General features: G+C 36.9%; 1 protein-coding gene across 2 annotated transcripts in view; it reads left to right on the top strand.

The window, feature by feature from the left end:
- The window catches only part of EDIL3 (EGF like repeats and discoidin domains 3), a 256,888-nt gene that overhangs the window by 140,494 nt on the left and 98,655 nt on the right, over window positions 1–17,739 (top strand). For both annotated transcript variants that reach the window (XM_056325649.1, XM_056325648.1), the window contains one exon: window positions 8,961–9,074. In XM_056325649.1, coding sequence (XP_056181624.1) covers window positions 8,961–9,074 — 114 coding nt within the window. The remainder of the gene's footprint in view (window positions 1–8,960; window positions 9,075–17,739) is intronic.

Here is a 17,739-nt window from a genome sequence, read left to right as displayed (position 1 = left end):
TGTTAAATATGCATTTAAACAGGTAAATACAAGATCAAGAAATACGGACGTAGTCCCGTGTTGGAAGTGTGACTCCGCAGAGAAAACTGTAATAAGTTTTAAGTGGCTATGACTAAAAGATAAAAATTTTGCAAGACAGGCAGTAAGAACCTATGCAGATTCCACTTTCATTATATGATTAGATCAATAGTTTAATAATTTATTTTATGGCAGTTTTCAAAACAGAAAGATGGATAAAAAAGTATTGTCAAAATACACAAACATGTATGAAAATAAAGCCACAAATATTGCTGTGAATGCAACAAGATGTATGGTTACTGCAGCAAAGATTGCTGCAGGGCCCTACCTTATTTTTAGAATCTGCTCAAAATCCCTTGAAGTCAACGGGCACCTTTTATGGTGTCTTTAGAAGCTCCCATTAGACTTTTATGAAATTAATTCTCTGATCTCACCATTCTTTTACATAGTTTCCAATAGTTTTGAAGGAAAACGAGGGAAAACAAGTTTTGGAGCGTAAAAATACAGAAATAATTAATATTTGGTCTCTTGCTGGAAAACCTGCACATTATAAAATGTGCATAGCATATAAAATGCTAAATGTCTATATTGGAGTGATGTATAAACTTTGCAGTGTTCATAGAGGTTGTCCCTGTGGGTTCCTAGCAATTTGTAAATTGACTAATATTTTTTTTTTTATCCCTAGCCTTAATTCAAAGTGCCAAAACAAGAACCGTATTCTGCAAAATATTTAAATGGCTCTTTTTCTTGATATTGATTTTTATTACTATTTTTCTAATACTTCTACAGTTAATCTGAAAACTGTGGTTATAGTTGCTATTGTATAGACATGTATTCATAAATGACTTGTAAACTTTAAATTGGCTTTGGAAATTTATGTTTAAGTGACAGTTGCATAGGGGAAATGCCAGTATAGAACATGAAAAAAGCTAGAACAATGCTATAGATAATAAATCTATTTTAAAATGTGATTTTACAGGTAGTTGCTACAACTGATTCACTGATACTATAACAGCACTGCTTTGAACAGAACTGTAAATTATAGGTGGAAAAGATGATAAATGAACTGGTGGGGAAAGAAATTACTCGTAATAAACAATGCTGCTTCATCAAAATTAAAGATTGTACTTACCACCTTAAATTTAAGAAAATGCCATTTAAAAAATCTTGAAGATATTCTTTGATTGTCGGTTTCTCAGAACTTGGATTTCTTTACAGGTCAAAGTAAACAGAATCATAGCTACGTATTCCAATTTTTCTTGAAACAAGTTGGACTAAAATTATTTCAGAAAGCACTAGGATGGGAAATAACACTTGATTTTTTCCAAACTTAGGGAAAAGATCAGTTTTTGCAGGTAGCTTAAAGTCCTCTATTTTTCTCTTTCTTTCTTTTAGTTTTTCTTAAAGAGGGCTTGTTAGAGACATAATTAAAAAGTATCAATTAGTATTTATTTATCAAAAAGTATCAATTAAAGCCTAAGAGGACATAAAATTGCTTTGAAAGGCAAGACTGTTATGTTGGAAAGGATGCTTAAGAGGCATTTCCTGACAGAGCTCTAGGTAGGAGCAACTGAACTCTTCTCCAAATTGTTTTTGTTATCTGTTTAGACATTAATGTGTATTGCTGGTAATCAGTGTTTCTCAAAAATTCACGCCTAGTCAAGCCAAAAGTTCTGACTTACTGTCTAGAAATTATTTTTATTACCTTGGCTTGCTTATTTAGAATGCCGCTTTTGGGTTCAGAACACAACTTTAGTAACTCTTTTACCTGACTTACTCTCCTCTTAATAGAATACTACTACCTGAAATGTTTATACTAAACAGTTTAGGAAAAATTCTAATAGGCAGCTCTGTGACAGATTATTCTGGAGGACATTTACCACAGTATGTTGTACCAAATACTTGCAGGAAAAGGAAAACTTTATAAAAAATAATGATAGTAGAGGTAATACAATGTTTGGCCTCTGAGGGCGGGGAGCAAGAGGCTTTTACTTTCACATGTTCATCTCAAGTGTAAAGCTGTTTTCTGCTCTTTTTGAAGAGCAGATAATAAGGATGTCTGAAGAGTGAATCACTGCAGTATGACATTATAGCTGAGGTTTCCTGCAGGTTATTTGGCACAGCATTTTTACAGCCTTCTGTGGTCAGGAAACTAGCTCTGAAAAAGCAATCAAATCACTGAATTTTAACAGACGTCTGTCCTTTGTTGAATATACATTGAATACAACCAGTTCAGATTTAATAATACATACTAAATTCCCAGATTTCATGGGAATATGCTCAGGTTTCACAATGTGGTTGTACCAGTAGTATATTAATCCTTGTTTTTGTGTAATCCTGGTTAAATCAAGGAACAGTTATAGCTGAAGTCACAGTTATTTTCTGTTTACATTAATCACAGCCAAAAAGTTCTTCAGAAACAGGCTAGAAACTTTCTTAAACCGGTAATTAACAATAATAAAATGAATTGTTACCATGGTACTTACTTATCTCTTCTGTATCTTTTAATTAAAAATTGAAGGTGCTTGCAAACTTTCTGGCAATTCTTATTCATTCTGTTTAAATGCAATTTTTTTATATATATTTAGCTTTTTAGAAAAAAAATAAGGTTGTCTTCGTTTAGGAGGCCTTTACAATTTAAGATTGTTTTAGTGAACCACAGGAATATGAGACAGAACATTGTCATGAGGATTTTGGGGTGGGTTTTTTTGGTAAATATTTTTACTAAAAGTCTCCTATTTTTAATGGAGATGTGTCCAGTCTATACATGAATTGCTGTTATCCTTCAAATTTTGTCATTTAACTAAGTAGGTCACTGTTAAGATAGCCATGTTAAATTCTATTGATTCTCTTAAGTCAGATTCTTTACCAAATAAAACTGATATAAATTTATTGTTTTCAATGGAGCTTTACCATTTAATGTCTCATTAAAAAAATACGGTACTTGAGCAAATTGGCACAAATCGCTAATAACAGAAAAGAGTATATAGCATGACTTTCATGGTATTTGTTAGGAAAGTAATAATGAAGAGTTTGAACATCTGAAAGCCCGTGTCTAAACAATAACAGACTATTACAAAGTTCTGCAAGCAAGATCATACATGTTGTTTGGTCTTTACCAATACCGTACTTACCCATGTAATTAAATCTTACAGGATCAATATACAATAAAGAAAAAAATATGGAGAATGCATTTTAAAAAATCTATTCGAGAACCATCAAGCGACTACAAGAAAAGCCTAGACTAGGCTCCAGCTAAAAGATAATTATTCCATACTATACGTTTCTCCACTTTGTGCTTTAGCAGTTTCCAAATGTGGAGGTATTCGAACATGCTATTAGTTATCAACAACTTCTTTAAAAAGTAGAACTTGGTAGAGGAGCTTCTAAGTTTTTCAGTCTTCTTTTTTTAAAAAAAATGTAATGGGGTAATTGGGTGCAGGGAAGGGTGTCATGGTTCTCAAATTGTGACTTGATCTTTATTCAGTGTATAGCTGTGAGTCTTCCTAGAAACCAGATATGATACAGAGTTTATAACCAGTTGATGTGTCCTCATCTATTTTCTATATATTACATTGACTTTATTATGGAAAAAAAATATTTTCTATTTTAGTAGGGCATAACTGGATTATGTCTAATCAATGCTTCTAATAAGAACCAAGCTGACTTTCAATAGAGATGCTTGAACCTAGATACTGCAGCTGTGATGGGCCAACCGTTCCATCAAGATGGAAGATAGATCAAGAACATGACTTAAAGTTGAGATGAGCAGACCAAGTGTGATCAGGAAGCCAAAATAAGTGCAAAATCAATGGATAAGGAAAGAATGTGCTTGCCAGCAGGAGGGAACTTCAGGAAGTCTTTACTGCGAAAGGTATTCCTGGATGAGAAACAAGGGTTCAGGTGGCAGGCACCAGGAATTTGGGATGCGTAAAGAACAAGCGTGCAGGGGACAGGAACACGACACTGGTGTTCATTTGCAGCCAAAATGCAAGCTGCGTCAGCAAAGACAAGTGACTAAGCTTATCAGTCCCTTTGTCACAAAAAGTCAGGTTTACACCAAGTAGCTTGCTGAAGAACTCCAATCACTGGAAGTAATTGTTAAATTTTTGTTTATAACAGTTACATGATTCATATACCCATTTCATGTGGGGTAATTTTTCAGGAAAACACATGTGACTTTAACCAGTAAAGTCCAGAATGAGAATTATGTATTTTTAATTATATTATGTTAGAAACTACAATTCTAGGTTTTATTCATGGTTTATTAAATACTTAGAGGATTTATATATAAAAATATAAATTTTTATTTATATATATACACACACACACATACACACACATATATATATAATCCAGAAAGGTGGACAAAATCCCAGAACTCTGCCTCACGATGATTCTCCAGTTCACTATGTAATATAACAAATTCTCCAGTTCACTATGTAATATAACAATTTTTTTGTTCTTTGAACAAATTACTGTGCTTCAAACAGAAGTGTGCTTAATAGCTTTGTAGTTATGGTTTGATCATAGGAGGTAGGAAATGTAAATTTAATCATATTCAGCATAAAAAGAAACCTTAGCGTAACCTTTACTTCCTAACCAACTGTCATAGCCCTTCAAGCTATTATTCAAGGAAAATCTGTTTTCAGAAAATGGTCAGAGTTTGCTCGTTTCTGCACCACTATCATTTTCAGAATCCATCTTCAGTGGAGAAATCTTGGGGGATTGGGCTTGAAGGGGGTTGGGTTTGTGGGGTTTGTGGTTTTTTTTCTAGTTGCTCTTTTACATTTAGCTAACCTGGACACTATTTAGAAACACAGGCTTTTCCTGTACTGGCACTTAAACCTTTTCAGGACCCCATTTCACTCAGTATTTAACAGTCTTACTAGGTCCCTGTGTGAGGAACTCTGAATTCTGTGGTTGCACCCAGCTGTCTGTGTTTTAGTTATTGCAATGCATAAGATCTGAACTACACTTCAAAATCTGACCTGGCAGAAAACCTAAGCTTACCTGACAAATCGTGAGCAACCTACAGTGATTTTACTTTGTATTAGTTAATTTACATTAAAAGCACATCCTTCTCGCATAGGTAGGTTGATTGCATAGTCAGTGAGGAATTCGTATCTGACAACATACAGAGAGCTTTCCTTTAGGAGCCTGTATTGTCTTTAGGAGCAACTACTCCAGAAACTCTGGTATTTTAAAATTTCTCTTCAAATTTACTTCTAATCCTGACAATATGACAAAGTTTAAAAGGGAATATATTTGTTTCAGAAGAAACACACCAGCTGGTGTAAAGTTCAGTGGCATAATTGGCGCATCTACGAAGTTGAACAAAATCTGACAACAATTTGCAGGAACCACTTTTAATTAAATATTCTACATCTGCACATTCAATCAAATGAAATAATGAATAGTAAATTAAATAATTCTGTAGAACTTATGCTTCTTTCTTTAAAACAGTTCAGTTCATTATCTTTCCAACTAAACGTCTGTTCTGGTTTCAAACATGATGCTACAATGAGCTAGTCTTTCCTCATTCATCAAATATGACATATTTGTTTGAACTGATAGGACTAAAGGTTCTCAAATTACTGGAACAAAATCACTGTAGGATCCAAGTAACAAAGATAATAATAAAAACCGTCCATCTTTCTGCACTGATCATAGCTAATTGCTCCATAGGGATAGAATATGAGGATTGCTTTAAAAGTATCTGGTACTTAAGGTTCAATCTGTTTTTTACATAATTGCGTAGACAATATGAAATATGCTGGAAAGCTCTGCATTTTTTCCTACATATTTCAATAGGAATGGCAGATTAGAAAAATTTAAATATCTTAAGAAGGTATTATCTTTACACAGAAAGGCTTTTAAGAGGATAAATTACTACCTTTATTTCACCAAGTAAGAGGCAGTTCGTGTGTTCATTTAATGTTTTTCAGCTCACACTGATTCTGATACTTTTTTCCTACAAATATGTTAGCCTTCATTAAAATGATGAATAACATGATGAAAATGTAAGGTTAATGGACTTTACTTTAAAAGCCAAACAGGGAGCAGAAGAATCTTGTTAAATTTTATAAATACATATAAAGAATTTAGAATTGAGCAGGTCTGCTCTCTGGTCATTTCCCTTGGCAGGTTTTTTCTCACACACTAAGCTGTTACTCCTCTTCTTCCTCTTCGATAGACAGAAATTCAGTTAACCCTGTCAATTTGTATTAGTCCAATATATCGTATCTTTATAGGCAACAAATAGTAAGACATGAGGGATTGAAAAGAAGCTCAAAGATCAGTAACCATCATCCATTTTAGTATAAAAATCTGAATTTTTCCTGGTTCAAAGAACTTAAACTAGCCCTCCCCATTTAGCTGAAAGTCTGTCCCTGAATTTCTGTTCACAGCAGCAGGAAGGTAATCACAGACTCACAGAAGGGTCTGAGGGTAAAAGAGAGCTCTGGAGGTCATCTGGTCCACTCCCTCCTGCTCAAGGAGGGCCACCTAGAGCTGGTTGCCCAGGACTATGTCCAAATGGTTTTTTTGATATCTGCAAGGGTGGAGACTCCAAAAACACTCTGGGCAATGTATGGCCACTGCTCGGTCATCCTCACAGTAAGTAAGTGTTTTCTGATGCTGAGACGGAATGTCCTGTGTTTCCATTTGTGCCCATTGCCTTGTCCTGTCACTGACCGTGACTGAAAAGAGCCTGGCTCTATCTTCAGGTATTTATATAGATTGATGAATTTCCTCCTGACCCTCCTGCTCTTTTAGCTAAACAGTGCCAGTTCTCTCTGCCTTTCCTCATAGACAAGGTGCCTCAGTCCCTTAATCATCTTAGTGGCCCTTTGTTGGACTCTCTCCAGAATGCCCATGTCCATCTCATACTGGAGAGCCCAAAGCTGGATACAGCACTCTACGTGTGGCCACCCCCGGTGCTGAGTAGACACTAAGGATCACATCCCTCAGCTTGCTGGTAATCCTCCACCTAATATAGCCCAGGGCACTGTTGGCCTTCTTTGCCCTGAGGGTGCATTGTTGTCTTATGGTCAACTTCTTGTCCACCAGGGCAAGCAGCCAAGCTGCTTCCATCTGCTCAGCTTGCCAGGGTGTACTTGTGCATGGGGCTGTTCCTCCCCAGGAACAGAGGTAGGACTTTGCACTTCCCCTTGTTGAACCTCATGAGGCTCCTGTTTAGTCCATTTCTTCAGCCTGCTGTGGTCCCTCTGGATGGCAGCAATACCCATTTGATGTATCAACCTCTCCTCCCAGTTTTGTGTCATCAGCAAAATTGGTGAGGGTGCCCTCTACCCCATCATCCAGATCATCAACGAAGATGCTGAACAGGATCTGACCAGTACTGGCTCTGGAAGTGATAGTTACTGGCCTCCAGTTAGACTTCTCACCACTGATCAACGCTCTCTGGGCCCAGCCATTCAGCCAGTGTTCAACCTGCCTTACATACGTTAGAGACAGAACTTAAAAGCTACATGGCTTTTTAGATTTGGAAAAAAGAATGGAGGTGCAGACTTCCCTGGAGACATCACAACGTCAATTAGATGTAGGAAAGCTGTGTATTAAAACACTGAATTTTTGTACATAGATTCCTAGTTAATGTGAAAAATCAAATTAAGTGTACAAAAGTTACATACTCAACTACCAGAAATCAAGGAACTTTCTTGACAGAGCTGAATTCTGCTTATTCTGCACAAGCTTTATTGTATCAGGTTCAGACATTTATACAGCATCTCTTTTATATATGCCACCACAAACCAGGTTTGCATTTTGGGGACAGAAGCAGATTCAACACAACAGTGAGGAGTATTACTTCAATTTGCAGGGCATTTTGCTCACCAGTGTGTGCAACTGGTTCATCTCTGTTAAGAGTCTTCTCATTTGAATTTATCTCTGTGCTATCCTGTGCACTTTATCAGCAACTGTATCCAAAATGAATATGCACTTAAGCAAAACCGAGCGCTTTTCTGTTTGTTCTTTCCAGTGTCTAGTGCAACAGGACTTCAACTCTTAATAAAGCTAGCATGGGCTACCGTCTTTTAAACATTTAACAGCATGCATTGATGCAGCCCTTTGAGATAATGATATATAAAATCCATATGTTTCTACTCCATACAAAAGAAAAATAAATGCAGAGACAGAGAATTTTAACTATGAGGTATTGTTATCCTTCATCTGCCTATTTATGATGACTGAAAAATGCAACATTGCTTTTGAGAAAAAGAATCTGGTATTATACGTGAAGGTTACTACCCTGAAAAAGACTGGACAATAGTATTCTTGCAGCATTTGGCAGTGTACTGGAAAAGGGAAACTCAAATGAAATTAACCACCTTTTCTGTCCTTTGAATTTAATAAAATTTGCAAGCTTCTAGATCAAGCTATTAATTTCAATTTGCCCGCTAACTCATGCACAGAAAGGGAATTTTTTAGACGGTTAAACAACCTTGTCAATTAGATGTTTAATGAATTAAGATGAACTGAAAAGCATTTGTAACTGACATCTGTTGATAAAGAAGTAGCTATATTACTTGAAGTTGCAAGGATCACTAATGAGTACTCTGTTAGAACTAATTGAATTTGTTTATTTAAGGCCAGACTGTGACTTGTGGCCCTGATGTCCTCTGGAAGTTACAGTGAAAATCACTGAGCAAAATTTCAAATTCTGTTGTATGCTGTGACATAGAAAAACTTCAGTAGGTGTATGAAACTAGCTAAATTTATATTAAATTGCTTTGTTTTTTTCCTAAAACAAGCCCTGCTGAATCACATCTTTTATTGAGTACGTTTGCTGGGCAAAAGAATGCATGTCTTCTAAAGTCATTTGTGTAACTATGTTGTGGTTTAGTGCTTTAAAACAAGTGCCTACTGCTTGTACAATTTCTCTTTGCTAATCCCGATGCTGTCTCGTGTGCTTTCTGCAGATGTAAATGAATGTGAAGCTGAACCCTGCAAGAATGGTGGAATCTGTACAGATCTCGTTGCCAACTATTCTTGTGAATGTCCAGGTGAATTTATGGGAAGAAACTGCCAACAAAGTAAGTATTCCATGGTTTTACATCCACTTTTTAAAATAAAATAATATTTTCTTTTGCAGAAAAGACCGTAGTATACTATGGAAATATTTCTGTAGTCTACAAATACATAATGCTCAAAATAGCCACCTTATTCTTTTCAAAATGGAGGAAAATTAAGAGACCAAACCTGTCATGCATTCAAGTAAAGCATCTGCTATGGTGGAAACATTTGCTAAATGCAAAGTTATTATCTAAGAGTCAAACAAGGAGTAGTAAGTAGTCTAAAGTAGAAAATACAAAAACTGATTCAGGCTAGGGGTTCGTCTCACCAAGTATCCTGTCCTCAACAGTAATTAGCAGATACCAACAAGTGTAAAAGTGGGGTGAAAATATATGTTACTCTCTGTGACAGATCTCTAAAAGTTGGACCTCTTGTTTACAGAGAAATCATTAGTGGAGTTCCTCCAAGTTCTGTCATGGGAGAAATCTTACATGATTTTACCAATAACATTAACTATGAATGCACTATACAGGTCAGATGCCTAAAGCTGTTACTACAAAGGAGTTCTTCACGTAAGAAAGACTAGGGAATCTTGAAGACCAAAATAACAAAAACAGAATAAACTGCTATGGTACGAAATGCAATATACCTTAACTGAACATCAATAACGTGTTAGAGGCTCATGGATTGAAAATACCGCAGAGAAGAAGCCAGTGTGTTTTAGTTGAGCAAAGGATGCTAATAGGGTGGTGTGGTGGAAAAAGCTAATAGAGTGCCATGATATGTCAGGCCTGGTAATTTAAGGGAAAAAAGGAAAATATTTGTGTATTAGCATTTGTAGTGTTAGATACTACATTTAAAATACCTCAGATACTAAAGTCATCCACATTCAAGAAAGGAAATTTCTAGTTCAACGAAGATCTGCTACCATATGTAGCAGGAAAAATAATATTTTTAAAAAAATGCTACATATTGAATACTAAATAAGTGACACCATAACAAAGCTGAAGAATCTGATTAATTTTTCTGTTTTCACATTATGGATGCATGGGGAAATATGGAGAAGAAAACAACATAGACCAATAACCACAAATGACTAGCTGGGAATTTTTTTACGAAGCCTCAGTGAATTCTCAGATTTATATATGCAACCTGCAGGAGATTTGAGGCATCTTCTTTTGTGCCTAATTTTTGAGACATACGTAACATGTTTATAATTCTAAAGAGAAATCAAACATTAAGATTTGCTTTGAGAAACATTAAGGCCTGTATGGCTACCAGAAAGAATTTGTAAAAAATGAACATCTATTAAAATTTTCTGTAAAAATTGCTGGTGAATCACTTCATATATTTCCTTACAAGGCACAATTGAAATACCATGTGGAGTTCTACCAGGAATCTCCTCCATCTCTTCAGAGTTTACCCGTTCTGGTTTTTTGGCCGCATCATGGGCATTGCTCAGATTATAGACCACATAAAACTAGTCTCCTGTTTTGCTAGAATTGGGGTGGTCAGACATATTACTTGAAGTTAGTATTGGATTTTCTGGATCATCGCCTGTTTTTTCATATTTATTTGTATAGCTGTATAGGTAATTAAATGCAAAAATGAACTTTGTGTGTGAAGTTGTATACATTATATATTATACTGGATTTGATTTTATGTGTGCGTTTGTATATATATGCACATGCATAGTTCTGTTTTGGAGAGCATATAACAGAAAGTATATGTGTACAAAAAATAGAAATTTCCAGTGTACTGAAACAGTGAAAGAATTCTGCTAATGTCAGTAAAGCATTAGCGAATTGCAAAATACATTTCTACAGTCTGTCTTCCTGGGTCATACTTTGGGGATTTGCAACAGTAAGCCAGTCAGACGATCTTTCTGGAGATGCTTCTGTAGAAGAATGCTGAAAGCTGTGACCCAGGACTCCATCATCTAGCCCATAGAGAAGAACACTAAGTTATTTGAAAGGATAATTCCATTGAGTGTTGAAGAATTTTTACAATTATGATAAAACTTTTTTAATTTTACAACTATGATACAACAGTCAAATTGTTTTGGGGCAGAGATCAAGGACAGTGAGCTTTAAAATGTGCTTTGCAGTAACTATTAATTTGTCAGCTGCAAAATGTGTACAGGCTGAGAGAGCTGGGGTTGTCCAGCCTGGAGAAGAGACAGCTCCAAGGAGACCTTCCAGCACCTAATGGGGCTGACAGGAGAGATGGCGAGAGTGTAGCGATAGGATGAGGGGTAACAGTTTCAAACTGGAAGAGGGTGGGTTTAGATTAGATATTGAGAAGGAATTCTGTACGGTGAGGGTGGTGAGATGGCCCAGGCTGCCCAGAGCAGCTGTGGGTGCCCCGTCCCTGGGGGGCTCAAGGCCAGGCTGGACGGGGCTGGGGGCAGCCTGGGCTGGGGGGAGTGTGTGTCCCTGCCTGGGGCAGGGTGGTGGGCTGGATGGTCTTTGAGGTTGTTTCCAACCCAAACCATTCTGTGATTCTATGGTGTGGTTAAATGGTAGGGCACCGCAATGCAGCACTGGAGCGCAGTGGTAAAAAGCTTCTGTTCTGTACTTCAGCTGGGCAGGGACCCACATATGGGGGCACCACCAGCCTGGTGTCTGCGGGGTAGTATCATGGCAGGAGTGTGAAATCAGATGTGCTTTCAAGACGTAAAAGAAAAGTAATATATTACTTAAATCAGTAGTTATAAAATGCCACACAACGTAGATAGTTGAATACTTCTCTTATACCACTCTTTATACTCATGTTATTCAGCTGAACATATGACGAGTTATCAATAAATAACAGATAATTAAGGATGGCAATAATGTTTGCACTGACTGTAATCACTGAGCTACCTCTGTTCAGGAAAATCAATGCATTCTTCTAGTACTGTGGCACAGTTCACAAACTTTGAGCATTCATCTGCTTTTCAGCTAGCTTTAGCACAGCCAGCATTAAAATGGTAACTTTTCCTTTTTATGCCAATATAATTGTGCACTGTGCTGGTTCCTGCAGCTGGGCATGTAAATATCTTTTATTTCATGAGAAATTTAGTTATGTCATCGTACCTAATTATGTAATTACAAGTAGTAATTACATTCCAGCTACACCATTAGTTTTACACATATTTACAGTAATCATGTAATTAAATACTGCTACCTAATTATGTAAATTACTGATTGCTGTCTCAGTATTACCTCACAAAGCTCAGAGATTGCTAATCCACGTCACAAAATATGTGAACTTTCCTAGATCGATACTAAAAAAGGCAAAAATACATCATGCAGTCCATCATGCAAGCCTGTTCTCCGGGATCACTTTCTAATAGTGTGTCTACTTTGGTATATCCCAAATACCAATGCTTTGTAATAATAACTTGTCGTGTTACTCATCAGGTTGAAGGAGTTTATGTCAGACTGTTTTTCCTGATGGTCCCACTAAGGTTTCTCTCTTTTTAAAATTCTGTCATTTAATTCCACAGTAATTAATTTCTCTTAGTTAATCTCCTAAATAATTCCCTACCATTTCATCTCTAGCACTTTCCAGGTGTGAGACAACTGTTGTGTTACACTCAGGTCCTGCAAGCCTTGTGGGACACCCACTCAAAATCCTTTCGTCTAGTCCCCGGAGCCTCTGCTAGTACCTAGCGCAGCTGAAGTGAGAGGGAAAGGCTTGTCTGCAGCTAAGTAGTAAAATGCCTAATGAGCTTGGAACCGTATCTGGAACACATTGACCATCTTCTGAGTCTCCTTCTGACATGGATGAGGTTTGGAGTTGCTTTCTAAGGGCTCAGCTGTGAAGTAAAGTTCTCAGAAGACATGGAGCTGACCTCCTGGCCAGCTGATGTGTTTCACACCCCAACAGTGCTTCTGCTCCTCTGGGGTCGTCTTCTGCTTTTTTTAATGTAACCTTGCAATTTTGAAGCATTGGCCTGACCTCTCATTTTTTTTTCTGGAGAGGCTTAAATTCGGTCTCCTTTCTTTCTTGTTAGCTACTACTGTCTTTAGGCATAAATGATGCTTACACCAGCTGCTTCTCATTGCTGGAAAGCACAGGATGAGGTGAAGTCAAAGTAATGGGGAGTGCAAGAGCACTGGCAGCTTCAAAGCACATTCAATTGTTCTGGAGTAAGCTTATCAACCTGTTGAGACATTTCACCGAGGATCTGATAATTAGAAAATTTGCCTACGGATGTTTAGTAAACACAGAATGGAAAGGGAGCACCTTTCCTATGCTCTGAAAGCCAAAGCTATACTATATTAATTCCATAATATTTTCCAGATTTCTTAAGGCATCAGCATTTCCTTGATGCATCTCCTGTTCTTGCACGCTCCAAACCTATTGCTAGCTTTTGTGCTGAATTCAAGCTATCAGTTGTGATTACCTCCATTACATTTTTCCTTAGTCTTGGATTGTCTATAAATAAGTGCTGCTTCCAAGGCAGATTCTCTGGGGGTTGAAGTTTTTGCTTTCTGGATGACAAAACTCTTGCAGGCCACAGGGAGCCACTTCCATCAGTATCAGACTGTTTGCATTATTCAGTATGAATCTGCATTGTTAAATCTCCCATGAGCAACATGGGTTGTGGATTGCAGTAATTTGTGAGGAGTTCCACAGGTAATTTTTGATCACTTTTTTTTTTTTTTTCCATCTAGCAGATGGTACCATACAGTGGACACATTACAATTTCACCATCACGCATTTTGGAGCTGTGTTTTGCCAGTTGCCAGCAGTTGCTGCCATTAAAGCATATGGCAAATTTTCTCATGCTTTATTTTTAAAGATATAGATCAGATTAGTCACTGTAAATATTTTTTATATATGCTGTGGCCCTTCCCCTCCTTTTCTGTGTGTATTCAACATGCCCATATGTAGGAGGACTGCATTCGGAGCAAGTGCACCAATTTAGCTTGTCTAGCATGTCAGAAATCCTGCTAGGCAGTGTACCTTCACATTATTTTCATTTGGTTCCTGTGCTTTACATTTTAGTACACTAATGTGTTTATCCTGCACTTGGTTGTCTTCTGCCTTCCTCTCTGTGGAAATCAAAGTGGCGTTATTTTATTTAAATGAAAACGCCCCTTCTTTCAGTGTCATTTTTACTTTGAAATTATCTAAAGATCTGACAGATGTAGCCATAAAGAGACTTTCAAGGCTTCTGCTTACATGCAACCTGATACTTCCAAACTAGGTGGTGTCATTCTGGTGCACTGTGATTTTAGACTTTCATTTCTTTCAAAATTTTCCCCAGGAATACGGGATACCTGCAGCTTGCATGACCTGCAGTGCAGGAGAAATAAAGAGTTTCACAGTATTTTTTCAAGAGGCTATATCTTCTTCTTTTATTTTCACTTACAAGTGTTTTCAAGGCAGTATCCTCACTTGCCAGGACTTTTTTGCTTCGGGTGCTTGTCGTTTGAGATCCTCTGCTTGATGCTCAAGTCTTCAGTGAGTTTCTACCTTCCCTCGCTCCAGCTCTCATAAGCCCTGGCTCAGGACTCGGGAATCAGAAAGCTTCCACACTTAGGTTCAAAAAACCCCCGTGCAAAACAAACACCACAGGATGAGGACATACAAAGCGCACAGGCAAAATAAAACAATTTATGAAACAGTTAAAAGCTATGTTTTCATGGGAATCATTATGTCTGGCTAAAATCTGTCATCCAGTAAGTCTGTGTTTTCAAAATATAGATAGGAATCAGAACTTAACCATTTTCTTAAATTAATAAACCTGGTAACAGGGTTTCTGGTGAATTCAGCTCATGAGAATGCCCTATTAAAATTAAGCTGTTAAGCACTGGACTATTGTTGAATGGTAAACATGATCCCATTACAGCCATTCCTCATCTTCAGATTACCTGCTGGGGAACCTAGGTTTAAATGCATAAGATTTTTTTATGTTGTGGCTTAAAGCATGTAGTAAGCCACTGTGAGTCACTTTGTTTGACAGGAGCCAACATGAACTTGAGTTCCCTAAATTAGTGATTACTATTAGATTCTCTTCAAATGAGGTTTAGGAGAATCTAAATTTTCTACAGCCTGAAATACCAGTTTGACTAATTCTATGAATAATCTGACATGAAGTTTGGTTTTAAGCAGATTTTTGGTTGTTTTCAATATCTGACAGTTTTATGATCTGAAATACTGGTGTTGTATTAAACGCAGCGAATTTCTGTAAAACAAAACTGGCCAAACATACCCATTTTTCTCTTGTGTTCTTGAAATTGCTCTATAGTTCAAGTTGTCAATTATTTATGATGATACCTACCAAACTTTCATGTTTAATCAGTTGATTCAGGTTTTCAACTTTCATTAGGGAGAAAAATGAACTATAGAAATAATTGTAGTTTCTAGAAATACAGATTGCGGTATTTAAGTATGGGCATTATAATCACCCACAAAAGAAGAATATGTGCATTCATTAGTACACAAATAATTTATTCTTTTATATTGGAGTTTCTGTCCCATTTTTATTCATCTTCCCAGTATGTACTGGAATCCTGTTCAGGCACATGCTAAACCTGAGAGATTTCTAGATGACCTGTGGATCAGAGTAGACAGACCTTAAACTGAAACCAGACAGGTTTCCTGTTGCTGTTTTTCCCATTTATTAAATAGGTAAGATCTTGTAATTGCCTTAAATTTCCAGAAATTTCCAAAGACACTCTCTGTTTTTGTTAGGGAATTGAGACAAACAGCCCATATTCCTGTTTTCCATTGCATCATACCGTAAAGTAACAATTCCTTGAAAACTAACACAAACCAGCCCTGCTGCTGCCAGGAGGAGCCTTGCTTCAGCTCTTTGCCCATCTTGCTGCTTTTGCGGCTGCTCATTCAGAGCTGCTGGTTTACCCATTTGCCTTGTTGTCCTTGCAAAAACTGAACCAGGAAATGAAAAAGGTAATTAATGAAGGAGGTAAGTTCCCTGGTCCAGTGAACTTCATGGCCCCACAAATACTGGGCTGCTGGAAAGGAATGGCAGGGGGCAGAGCCTGGACATGAAATGAGGGCCTAATACCAGTTAAAAATGTTAATTAGTCCACAGTTTAACCAAGATACTAGAAACTGTTCTTTAATTCAAGTTTAAGGCAAGTGGAAGAATTGAACTTTTGTGTTTTTCTTGGTTTGTTTCTCTGCAAAGATCATAAAATCTAGAAGCTAGAATTCTCAGCTAATTTGCCAAAGATACAACAAATAAAAATTCAGTAAATATATATATTCCTGTTTGTCATTATTTAGCTTACAAGTTCGGGAATTGCATGGAAAATTTAAGGAGATTTTATAGGTACATATGTGTGTGTGTAGGCGTATATATCTATATATATGCACAAATATTACCCTGAGAGAAATCAGCTCACTTTTTTTATTGTACTCAGGGTAGTTATCTTATCATCCATATGATGTCCTTGCTGGTTCAAAGAATAATGTGTGGTCAACCTCAGACAAAAGGAAGAATTGAAAAAAAAATTGTGCCTAAAAGAAATGTATCTATTTAATATAAATTTAATAGTAATACTTGATTTATGAGCTCCCCGCATTAGAGAAATATCTTAGAACAGAAACATTAGCAGTACATTTTGAAAGTGCAAGAGGGAACTTTAACATGTTAGGTGTGACTTAAATCCGTGACTTAAACTCAGCCTAGGTAAATATGACCTTTTTTAGGATGCTATAAGAATAAAACCCGAGGTTAAGTAAATGCTGAAAAACAGGCTAAAACTTTTGTCAGTAGTAAGGCTGATGATGCTTTATATACATTTTTAACTATTTCAGTTAATCATGGATGGAACGCAATTTCTATATTCACATTGGACAAAACCCATCTTGAATCTCTTGCTGAAACTAACGAGGTTTGCTGAGACTACACCATTCTGGGAATATTGTCTGGCTAGCATTTCTGTGTAGTGTATTGGTATGAAAGTGCAAAGAAGCAGAAAATGTTACAGAAATGACAGAACACATTGTTAACATTGGAATGTTCTTCCAGGCATTTCAATGACCTAGCAAGAAATATTAAGCAAACCCTAACATTTCTAATATTGAATCTTCAATCAAAAGCAGACTCTGGCCCTTCCACTGCAGACCTTCTTTGTCCAGGCATCCTGTGTAAGATGCAAAGGTGTGCAAAATTAGGCTCAACAGATGACAATTGTAGTTCTTCCTTTCAACACAATAGGAAAATGAGACTGATCTCTCAGTGTTTGATGTTGGAACAAAGTCCTTAGCCCAATGCCTCTGGGTATGTTTTCACCATGCTGCAATTGTACTGTACATCAGCGTAACCCTTTGAAAATTTGTTTCTCAGTATCTTACTTTGATTAGGCAGTAGAGGATACAATCTTTACTCAGACACCTGACAGAAACCCATTCTAAAATATTCAGACAAGCCCTTAGGACCCAACAGGCATATTTTACACATTTAATCATGTCCTTAGTACAAAAGTCATCTAGTGCAATAATAGTACCTTGTGGGTTGTGTCAATAACTACAAAATGAACTCAACCCTATATTCAGGCATCTACAACCTCACTTTGTGACATGTCATTTTAGCTTGAACCACCTGGTTGTGGTGATTTTTTTGCCATGTTTCCTTACCTAAACCTACTAATCTGCTTTCCGCAGGCATTGTATCATTTTTGACTCATGGTACCCCTCAATTACCCTCAGTAAAGAGGC

The sequence above is a fragment of the Falco biarmicus genome, chromosome Z, assembly GCF_023638135.1.
Source record: "Falco biarmicus isolate bFalBia1 chromosome Z, bFalBia1.pri, whole genome shotgun sequence".
In the NCBI taxonomy this organism is placed as follows: Eukaryota; Metazoa; Chordata; class Aves; order Falconiformes; family Falconidae; genus Falco; species Falco biarmicus.
This window is presented reverse-complemented; position numbering and strand designations above follow the sequence as displayed.